The sequence below is a fragment of the Ascaphus truei genome, chromosome 3 (assembly GCF_040206685.1).
Source record: "Ascaphus truei isolate aAscTru1 chromosome 3, aAscTru1.hap1, whole genome shotgun sequence".
NCBI classification, from domain to species: Eukaryota; Metazoa; Chordata; class Amphibia; order Anura; family Ascaphidae; genus Ascaphus; species Ascaphus truei.
The window spans coordinates 48,297,562-48,309,656 of record NC_134485.1 but is presented as its reverse complement, the minus strand read 5'-3'; the positions used below and the strand labels follow the sequence as shown (position 1 = coordinate 48,309,656).

The window sequence follows — 12,095 nt, the reverse complement described above, 5'->3', positions numbered from 1 at the left end:
TAGCCGGACCTGGAGACTCTCTGGATATGCCTTAGATTCGGCAATCGGGCCGCTGGGTATCGCCACCATCTGGACGCTCCTCCGCCGCTCAGGGTGCACCATCGCTGTCATCGGGACCGGAGTTCACAGTCGCTCTGTGCCACAGGTAAGGTTGTCATCTTTCACAGTTTCGGGAGATGGGTGCGCTGACGAGCGTAGCATCACAGACACCTGACTGCTGCTTTGGCTTGACGAGGATAGGGACACATCCGCTTGGGATAGGCATCGGAGCATTGCATGGTCGTCTACGGCAATCAGCCGGCAGCATTCCAGCTCCTCCGCCGTTACCGACTGTGGCCCCTCCTCACCCCAGGTAGTCACCTTACCTGGTTGCTCATCTTGGGTTGATTCTGGTTCACGGAACGTTTCGAGAACCTGGTCTGGAACCATCTCTGGAATCGGGTTGCTCATCAGAGTTCTCTGACCCCCTGGGGCACTTGGGCTCTCTGGAACCGCCATCGTTGAGTTAGTGATTGCATCATCGATTGCCTAGGTCTTGGGGTCAGCCGCGTCTTTAGTAGAAAGGGCCGTAGGCTTCATCAGCGTCGGATTTAGAAAACTAGCTCCGCATCGTGGACACTTGGCATCCAGGTAATATCTCCGCCAGGAAAGTAACACTTGGGACACACACACTTCAAGAAGAGAAGCAAATTAAACAATATGCTTATTCATGTACAGTGAACCAATTAAAAGGGATTCATCGGTTTTGCATAAGCCTACATATACCATACAATGGCAGTGCAACAATGAACTCTTACGGTATATACCTGTCCAACATACCATAGGTGTTGTTTTTTTTTTTTTTTTTTTTTTTTTTTATAAATGTACTTTTTATATTACTTTACTTCCAAATACCTCAGTTGTCCTACATTTCAGAGACATACATATGTAAAATATATTTCTGTGGTTTAGTTAAATAGAGGTAAAGAGCGCTTAATGCCAGGTGTTTAAAGTTCAATTAGACCAAACCACAATCCACGAAAAATAACCTCCGAATAATAGGTTTTGTGATATATTAAACCAACAATTATGGGTAAGAAAACCCCCTAAAGACTGGTAGTGTAAGGCAATGAAACCCCCACCATCAATCTCATTGTGGGCTGACCTTGTGGTAATAAAATGATAACTCACTGTTTGATTCCTGGTGTGGCTGGTGGATATGCTGCTTCCAGATGATTTTTATATTTATATCAATAGTTTATTATTATTATCTTGATTTTTATGTATTCCATAAAATCATTCTTTTGTTGCTTTTTTTTCACAGTTCTTGTTATTGTTTTCACATAGTTTTTGTGATAATTATATCAGAGTTCATGTTTATGTTTTATTATAATGTTTTCATTATATTATTATTTTCCTTTTTTCTTTTCTTTTTTCTCCCCCCTCTTCTCCCTTCCCCTTCCCCCCCTTTCTCCCCCCCTCTTCTTTTCTCCTTTTTGTATTTTCCTTTGGTTCCTTGCCCTCCGTTGGCTATTGCCTTCAGGCTGTTTTAGTTGTTTTAGTTGTTTGCCCTCCCTTGCCGCCACTTCCGACCTTAGATGCTATTGCCTCTGATGTCTTCGGCTCCGCTGCGCTATCGCGGACGTGGTGACGTCATCGATTCGCGCTGCACTGTCGCGGTGACGTCTTCGGCTGGCGCTGCGCTATCGCGCATGAGTGGACGTGATGATGTCATGACACAATTCCTTTTGGCGCGAACAGGGCTACAAGTAAGAGGGTATTTATAGGAACTGATGCACATTGTATGTTATCCTTGATAAAGAACGCTAACACGTTCGAAACGTGTTGGATTTTAATGCCTTGATGACTGAATAAATTTGTACTTTGCTACTTGGGTCCTCCCTCTGCTCCTTATTGGATCGTGCGCTCCATACATCTTTTGCATACTGTATATTTCTGTGGTTGTAGTCTTGAATTTGCAATTTGTGCTTTTTAAGGAGTGTTTTTCCTAAATCAGCCCCAACATTTTTAAACATTGTTTAAATATTGGAAATATTTCAGAAACGGTTGTGGATTTTTTTTAAACATTTGCGTGGCATTTAAAGTACTGTGTTTGATCAAGCATAGATTTGACACATCATTGCAACAAATAGACATTGCGCACATAAGGGAAAAAGGAAACGGAAAAAGAATGTATGTTAATTAAGTAATAATCCCTGAAGAACAGGGCATTACTGACCAATAATGCCCTGGCTGGAAGAGTTGAAGGCCCGAGGCGAAGCCGAGGGACTTTAACCCAGCCAGGGCATTATTGGCCAGTAATGCCCTGTTCTGAGGGGAGTATTACTGTTATATGCTAAATGTAGGCTTATTTCATAAATAATACACTTTTGTATAGTTAAATAGATTTTTTTTATTAAAATAAAATGGTAAAAACATGAAACCACCTCTTATATACTCTTACACTGCAGATATCTATATCCACACACTGCCGGCCCCCTCTGTACACACGCTCACAGCTCACACACAGCAGCTCACACACAGCAGCTCACACACAAACTGCTGCTACACAGACACACACAAAACAGCACACCACACACAACACAGTGCCTCTACACACACACACACACACACACACACACACACACACACACACACACACACACACACACACACACACACACACACACACACACACACACACACACTGCAGCTCTAGACACAACACAGCACCTCCTCTACACTCACTACACAGCACCTCTACACACACACAGCACCAGCTCTACACACACAGCAGCAGCTCTACACACACAGCAGCTCTACACACACGCTACACCCATAAACACTGCTACTGACACACACACTGGAGCTCTATACACACACATCAGCTCTACACTCACACAAACTGATGCTACACATACAACAGCACAACACACACACTGCAGCCACAATAAAAAATGCAGCCAATTACTAAACTTTGCACTATCCCCCCCCAGCTCTACACATAACACAGTACCTCTACACCCCCCCCCCCCACACACAACACTGCACCTCTATACACAACACACTTACTTCTTTGCAGTCTTTCCCCTCCCCCCCCCCCAATTCAACTGAATCTGCTCAGAAAATCTGTCAGCTCGGGAGGGGGAGGAGTCAAACGGTGGCTGATACTTTTTGACCAATCCCCTGCCATGTCTCGGAGCTTTCACTTAATTCAAACCAATCCCCTGCCCTGTCTCAGCTGTTCTGAAAGCTGATTGGCTGGGAATAAACAGATTGAAAACTGAATTTTGCAAGCTGCTGAAATTCAGGGCATTACTGTGGATAATGCCCGGAATTTTAACCAATCAGAGAGCAGGGTTTTCAATAATGCCCTGAATTTTACTGCTTTAGCCTATAATAGAAGTTATAAAAATGAAAAAAAAATGAGGAGATATGCACACAGTATATAAACTTGATTTTGTAGCATTTTGTGTTAAATTAATTTAATCATCTGGGTTAAATGATAATCAAAACATCAGTTCAATGCAGAAAATGGATCCAAGTAGTATGCAAGAAGACTCCACAATTATGCAATCCTCTATATTAGAATAAAAAAGAGCAGAGTTTTCACTCTCATTTGCTTTATTTAGTGTTTAATTTAGCTTTAAAGTCTCGTTTGGAGGTCTAAGTCCGGGCTGCAGGGATAAAGATTTAGCTTACACTGTTACATTTGTAAAAATCACTGTATGGTTAGATTGTGTTATATTGTTTTACTAATGTGCAAATGATGTACTAATTATCAAAGTACAGTATATATATGAACTGCTATTAACATTTATTATGAATATACATTTTTAACATTTTGGGTAAAAGGTTTTTTTTCAGAGCCATCTCCTTTTAACAGATTGGGGGGGGGGATGTAGCGTCACACAGGGGGGGGGGGGAGAATAACAGAAGAGCGGAGTCCAGAGGAGTAGCCATGGTCAGGAACAAGGAGCAAGACAAGATAGCAGCGAACACTTTGCACATAGGAAGGTTTATGCTCCGTCGATGATCTAGTGGGCCGTCTGAGCATATAAAGAGTACAGGCGCCGCAACCTCTTATTGTGCCGTGCATGCGCGTACCTCACGCCACATGTGCGGGGAGCAGCAACATGGCCACCGTCTGTGCCGAGGAACTCCGTCCGGTGAGCTTTCGAGATACACTGATCTCTTCTTCCGGCGATGTTACAATGAATGAAGCAAGCAAAGGGAATACTTAAAAACAGTGTCTCTTGGAATGTTATCTGTGCTTGTCCTTCCCCAGGTGTGGATGAGATTTATGGCTAGAGGTGTTAAATGGTTTCTGAAAGTAAGTGATGTAAGAGTGTGTGTGTGTGTGTGTGTGTGTGTGTGTGTGTGTGTGTGTGTGTGTGTATCTGTGTATCTGTGTGAATATAAATGAATGGAGAGCCCACAGTGTATATATATTATAGCGCTCACACACATTTACATTTTGTGTGCAATGTTATTTCTAAACTTATTCTCATTTCTGTACAAAAATGTGATCTGTCAGCCCTTTTATCTCTACATTCTAGGGCAGCAGAGTTGTTTCCTGCAGGGAGCCGATCACATTTACTCTGAAACATGCTGGCATAGCAGTAAAATTGATGCTGCTTGTACATTTTCTCCCTATTGCATATAGATTATTGCTCCCTGCACCATTCCCCTATTCACTGTGGGGTAGCTTCCTGTTCGTCTGGAACAGAGGAATTTAAATCTTAAAGTGAACTTTAGTATGTGTACTTTTTCGCTTGCCTTGAGCGAAAATATTGACAGAAATTCTTTATGCCAGGTATAGCTGGGTTCGTTTTAGTGCAAACAAGGTAAACCTGCTGGATAGATACTAGTTGACGAATTGCCATGTGTTTCAAAGAACCAACATTATTGTATTTATACAAATTAATGTTTTGTCAATATGGTTAGCAGTTGTAAGTCTGAAAGGTTGTTTTATTTTGTCTAAATTACAGCATCTCAGATTAACTTTTTTTTTTTTTTAGTATATTTTAAACAAATTCAAAGCAATGGTCAGTGGATTTTTTTTACATCTACAGTAATTGGATTTATTGATCTGGTCATTGGTATATCCTAGATTTATTGAGCACTGTATAGAAAGGATCTACTTCACAGGATCCAGTTGTTGTTGTTGTGTTTTTTTTTTTTTTTTTACTTTTTATGGTCATTTTCCATTTTTGTCAAGTGCCATTAATGAAGTTGTAGAAAAAAAGACCCAGTAGGGTTATGTGCGAAAAAGATGCTAAAATAATTACAATAGAAGGTACCGAAATTAGTGCATTACTACTGTGTGTCTTCCACAGTTCCCCAAAACCAATGTGGTGATGCAGGTTTTGGGGGAAATCCTAATGAAATAAACTGCTTGTGCAGCTTACCTGGGACGTGGCAAACTTTAAATGTCAAGCTGTATGTTTATGTACATTTTGACAATAATTGCAATGTTTAGAACAAAGTGGTGAGGAAAAAAGAATTTCAAGGTCCCTCTCTTCCAACCTCCCTCCCCCCCTGTAACATGCAAGGGGGAATTTAAAGCTTCTTTTTCCGCTGACCTATGACCAGCTCAATTTTGTTTTCTTTTTCAAAGCCCAATCCCAGGTTCAGCAATTTGTGTCCGAGCTGTGATGGTAAAAAGAAGTGTGGGAAATGGCGTTTTGGTGAAGGTAGCCCAACAGTATTTAGACCTGAAAATGTACTTCGGATTTTGTAGTGAAAAACAACAAATAAAAATATCACTAGTGAGCACATTTCATGAGTCACAGGTCTGCAACCCTGCTTTTACAATTATCGCTTGGCATACAATGCTTCCACTGCAGCCGTAGATTCTGGAAAATAACATCCATGTGAGCACTGTGTAACCTTTTGCTTCTAATCCATTTGAACATGGAGCCCTATAAGCTTATGTCTGTCACATTACACAGCTTTTTAGCACAGTCTGGGTTAAAGAAGTGCATAGCCACAAAACCTATTCAGACATCTATTTCGACATTTTGGGTGTAAGGATGGTTTACTGACTTTGCAATATGAAGCAACTACGCATTTTGTAATTTCACCGGACTGTGAAATGTTTTTGTAAATTTTGTTCCTACCATAACTGCTACTGTATAATGTGTGGTGAATAACAGTTTTACTTAAATGAAGTCATTCTGTGTGGTTTTTTCCCCCCTTGCGCCTCCCTACTGGCTGTCCTGCTCTTAACGTGCCCTCCTCCTTACGTTCCCGGCGTCATGACATCACGTTGCCATAGCAAGTGCCTTCGGAAAGCGTGCGGGGCCGTGGTAAACTCTCTACCCCCCCCCCCCCCCCCGCAGTTAATCTTGCGCTCCTCTGGGTGAGACCAGAGACTTTTTTTTTTTGCCCCCCCCTCTGTTCTTCCCATTTGATTGTTTGTTCGGACCTACAGAAGTTTTGTCTCTATGATTATAAACCATCAAGGTTATTATTTTAGATATTCTATACTAGCGTTTTTTTGTGTTTACATTTTTACATTTTATTAATTTGTAGACAAATTGATGTTCTGATTTATGGGTGTTTTTGTCATGTTAGATTTCTTCCTTTTTACATTTTGTCTTGCTGATTTTGTTTTTAACATTGCCATTTTCTATTTTTAATAAAATGGTCATATATTTGGTGATCTATATTAATGACACTTCTGTATAATGGAGGTCTTGTTGTTTTGCTATGGGTTGTTTTTAAATGTTGATTTACTGTATTAGTAACACTGACTTGTCTACATTGTAGATGGGTGGAGTTTTTCACATCCATACAAGAAGCTGGATTTTGGAAAATGGGAACTGTGCATTCCACCGAGAGAAGATAAATCTCCATTTATACCCCATGGATCCAAATTAAAGGTATGTAGTTTGGAGGGGGGGGGGATGGGGGTTGTTTCCCAACTTTCTTAATTTAGAACTTGATTTCAACTCATTTAGTCTTAGTTTGAATTATGGAGTTTAACCTATATAACTAGTTTAACTGATGGATTTTCTTAAGTCATTAGGTATTAAATTACAAATAATTTTTTTTTTTTTGTGACCTTAAACTTTTTTCTACAATTTATATTGGTCTCTTTGACATATGGTATTAACAATATTTTTATTTATTTTTTAAAGACGCTTAGGCCAGAAATCTTTATACCTGTCATTCTATTTTTTTTTTTTTTTTTTTTTTTTTTTACGTTTTAGCAGCCTTTGTGCTGAATGCAATCTGATATACATTTTTTGTTTCTTAAAAAAAGGGTATATTCATCTTACATTTTTGTTAAAAAAAAAAAAAAAAAACTGACCTTGCTGTAAAACATATTTTCTCTGAACCTGTTTTCATAAAAGTATTACCGTTTTTGAATTAATAAGTGTTCTATGAATTTTTTTCTAAAAAAAATATTTAACAATCATTACTGAAAACTTTTTTATTTTTTATTATTATTATTTTTAATAACCCTCGAGACCTACATGTACAATTTTATTCCTACTTCTGCATAGTGACCTGTATATCAGCATCCAATGGGCGTGTCACTTTTGGCTTCTTTAGCCACTTCATTACATGTATTCTGTAGAAAATCGTGATGCATTAAACCGCTTGTGCAACTAACCTGGGACGTGGTATTTTTTGAATGTCAAGCTGTATTTTGTTTTATGTAAATTTTGAAAATTGCAATTTTAGAACAAAATAGTGAGCAACAAGTAATGTCAAGTCGACCTCCCCCCCCCCCCCCCCCGCAACCCCCCTTTAACATGCATGAGGAAATTTGAAGCTTGCTTTTTTGCTGACATATGACCAGCTCAATTTTTATTTTTGTCTTTTTCCAAGCCCAATCCCAGGCTCAACAATTTGTGCCTGTGCTGTGATGGTAAAAAGAAGTGTGGGAAACAGCCTTTTGGTGACGGTAGCCCAAAAGTAATCTGTATTCATCTGATGTCCGTGCCCTGACGCAAGAAGGGAGCACAACAGGATATTGCAGTTATACAATTTTTTTTAGAGGTGGGCAATTTGATCATATTGCAGAGTAGCCTCACAATCCATTGGACATCCAGATGCCCCCAATTTGAATTCCTGCATTTGTCTAATCATTCAGGGGATGAAGGGATTTGTTTCCAATCAGGTTATAATGCTTGGTTACAAATTGGCTGCACTTTTTTAATGAATTTACTCATTAGAATTGGAGAAGTTTTTCAGTTGTTCTAGTGAATAATCCATGTTGATACCTCCTGCAGAGTCTGTGGTTTATTTTGAGTACAGTTGAAACATTAAGTATCTGTAGCTTGCTATTAAATTATGCCTTATCGGTCCCAAACCTTTTTATCTGAGGACCATTTACCCCTTGATTGCTGCCTCGCATGCACAGTAGAATTTGCTAACTAAAAAGTCCCACTATGGTGCTGCATAATTTAACCTGACTTTTATATAGCCTATGGGGAATGCTTATTTGCATGCAGAGCATCAACAACAAAAAATAGATATTTTATATTGATTTGAGATGAACTCGTAACTAAAACATCAGTGGGAATTGTGCAGTGCGTTGTTTTTTGTCTTACAAGATACTTGAAAATCTTTCTGAGGCATTGTGTGATTTTTATTTATTTTTGTGTGCAATACAATTTGCCGGGGAATAAATAGTTCCACAGCTAAGCGGACTGGCCAAGTTATAAAATCCATAGCTTTAATCCTGATCACTATACTCTACGTTACTCCTTTTTAGATAATTAAGTTTCAATCTCCATCTTGTTTCAAAGATAATTTAATGCATCTGTCTTCTCACTAAACACTTTATTGCCCTGAGTCATCAGGGGATTTAAATACCAGGAAATTCAGGTAAGTATCTCGGAAACCAGGGCATTCCCGGAGCCGACATTAACGTGGTTCAGTTCCAGGGACAAGTAGCTTTTTTTGTATGTATCCACACAAGAGAAAATGCTGATTTTAAGTGATCCGAGAGCCTAGTACAGTTTTTAAAAATTTACATCGTGACCTCTGACATTTGAGGCAAAGAAAACATGGTTTTTAACACTGAAATAAACACTTAACATTATGTGAGTTAAACGCCATAAGGGGATTGCTGATTTAATTTAGTTGTGCGCCCGCTAAAACTGTATTTCACCTTTTTGATTTTCATGTTCTGTTTTTCTAGTTTTTGTCAAATGTAATTTACTGTGGGTCATGTAAATTATTGTATGTTTAATCTAATAGAATTGTATATATTGTCTCACTGCGTGCATACATAGCAGAATCCTATAAAAGCGAGAGTTGTTTCTAGGCAGGCTCAAAATTAAGTGCTCAAATCCGTAGTTGAAGATCACGGAATTTGTTTATTCATATAAGATTGATTAGGCCAGATAAACAAGGTACCGGTAAATCAGGGCAAGTACTGTGACATTACCAACGTTATTTTACCTTAGGTTAACGCATGTCCACAAAGCTAACTGAATGCAAAAATTAAATCTGTTTTATATTGGAGGAGGAGTCTGCTATTGTAGTAGTGTACCTGTTCTGCCCCAGGCTTCCTCAGGCTTAATAAATTGAGACAAGCAGATAATCCAATTACTTCTTTCAAACAAATTGAAGTAGTCTTTGAATTTCTGATGTTTTATTGTGGGAACATGAACAGAAATGAAGGGAAAACATATGGCAATTGTAAGAGATGTGTGCAGAGGTACATATAATGGAGACCGATTTGAGTGCAATTATATCTTGGCTTTATTGAGCTCGTTCCTTCATCCAAACAAAACATTCAAAAACAACAAAGTAACAAACCTCTATCCCTTTGTAAGGGCTAACTTACAGTACTTCCCCAGACCCTATCTGCAGGACTGGAGGGATATTCCCATTACCAGACTAACACCCCAAAGTCTGAGAAAGTACCTTTTGCAGGTGGCCCTCCATGTCAGTCTCTGGCAGGTTCCTGGGTCCTCTGTGTCCAGAAAATTATGTGTCTGGGTGTCTTGATCTCAGCACAGCTTTTGTGCTCAAGACAGTGTCTGTGTGCAGACTTTTCAGCTCACATTTGGGCTGACAGAAGGAGAGCAAAGGAATCTCTCCCGTTTCTCACATCAGGCATTTCTCAGATCTCTCATTAGTCCGGGTGGAAACTAATTAATTGAGTGGCTGCAATTAACTATCTCTCTGCTTGATTCTCAGAGCTCTGAGGCTGCTTTATTTAAGCAGGGATACATCCCTGTTACAGGGATTAATAATAATAATAATAATTAATAGGTAAGAAACAATACTATTGTAGGGAGCGGTGTGGCGAAACGAGGCAGAAGGCGGTTAACTCTGAAAAATAACCAACTGAAAGCAACTACTGAGGTTAAACAGGCCTGGACTGCACCAAGTGATGGGGAGAAAGGAAAGAACCAAAGCCCCAGGGTGGGTGGGGAGAGGAAGGTTGCTGAAGGAACATATACCTAGCAACGTCATAGGCAGGAAACAAGAGAAATGCAGAGCTGGATACAGAACACTACACATTGCCTTGTATACCTCCCAAAACTGTAATCTATACACCATGTTGAATTGATACCTGGGAAATAGCCTACTTTGAAAATGCAAAGTCCCAGAGATCTCAGGTATGTTAACAGGTATCTCTCCATGTTTTGCAGAACTCCCAAAACACTCCCCTATGCAAGTCAGTGGATACTCTACTAAAATAGTACAATCCTCCTTCCTTTTCCAAAACAAGTTTAGGAATTAACCAACGTAATGCTCAGTTCCTGCGTTAACCTTAACAGACTTTAGTGGATATGTACTGTTCGTGATCATCATATGCAACAGCGGCATTTACCCCAACTGCTGCTAAAATGAACACTATACTCATTGGATAAGTAAAACTTACCGTTAAGTTGCTATTAATATGAAGTTCATTTAGATTAAGCTCACATCAAATGGCTTAACCATGCTTGACATGAGTTTTTCAAATTTAAAAAATATAGTTTGTAGAGCATTTGAAAAACATGCAGGAATCATAAACCTAAAGAAGAGACCTCTGAGGTTTTTAAAGCTGTGTACACATTAATTTGAAAAGTTGTGAATTCTAATGTAGGCCCATTGAAAGGTATTAAAAACTACAACCAACCTAAATAATAACCTATAAGTATGAAAATACCTACAGATGCAGCGGCCGTTATTCGAACACTTCACGCGTTGTATACCTCGGAATACCCATGTCATGGCGCGTGATTTCTTCCAACCGTACCGCCTTAAAATGCGAGTGCAGAAAATTGCATTTTAGTGTTCTGGTTTCTAAACACCTGAAATTGACACAGTAGCACAGTACTGTACATGCTACAATTCATTAATTTCTGCCACGGATACACGAAGAATAGCACCCAACGAAACAATCCATGAAATTCAAACAATGCAACCGCGATAAACACGTGTGTGCCTGGTGTGATTGGCCACGTGGAATACAGCAGAGCACACAAAAACGGCTCCGTGAAATTTTTGAATAGCGGCCGCTCCATCTGTGTATAAATGTAAGCTCTTGTTTATTTTATAATTGAAGTCTAAATGATTTGATTCTATTGAAGAAACAAAGTAGAAATTACCAGTGAGTTACAATTTATTGCTAGTGCTTTGATTAGTGGAACTCTTCCTAAAGTTATGCTAGTTGCTTGTCTCTAGAGGCCCGGCTTGCATTATGGTGTAATGTTGTAAGTTGCTTCTTCCGCAGGCAGCAAATCTGTTCTCTTGTCTGTGTTACTTGAATAGCCTAAAGAACCACAGGACTACTACTAAAAATACATTTAATTGTTAGTATACTTTTTGGCATGATGTACCACTTATGTGGAGTATGGTATTTGTATAATTGTTGTCTTTTGCAGCCACAAGTAAATTATAGCCAAAATAAGTTGTGATGGGGGGGGGGGGGGGGGGGGGGGTAACCAGGCTATCAAATGAAGTTACCCCTGTGCCCGTAGGGTTCCTGGTACCTCCATAAGCCAGGAACCAGGGATGATACATGTGGAAAAATACAATGACCCTGTTTTTCCTATTTCATGTTCCTTGTACCACAGACTCATGAAACTTGGTGTGTGAATTTTTAGGTGGTATATTTGGGTAAGAATGCAATTCTTTTGTTTTCAGGCGTTCGG

At 39.4% G+C, this 12,095-nt stretch overlaps 1 protein-coding gene across 1 annotated transcript in view; it reads left to right on the top strand.

Annotated features, from left to right (window-relative positions):
* GBE1 (1,4-alpha-glucan branching enzyme 1) overlaps window positions 1-12,095 on the top strand; it is a 259,599-nt gene that overhangs the window by 88,791 nt on the left and 158,713 nt on the right. The window contains exon 3 of the mRNA XM_075593996.1: window positions 6,754-6,866. Coding sequence (XP_075450111.1) covers window positions 6,754-6,866 — 113 coding nt within the window. The remainder of the gene's footprint in view (window positions 1-6,753; window positions 6,867-12,095) is intronic.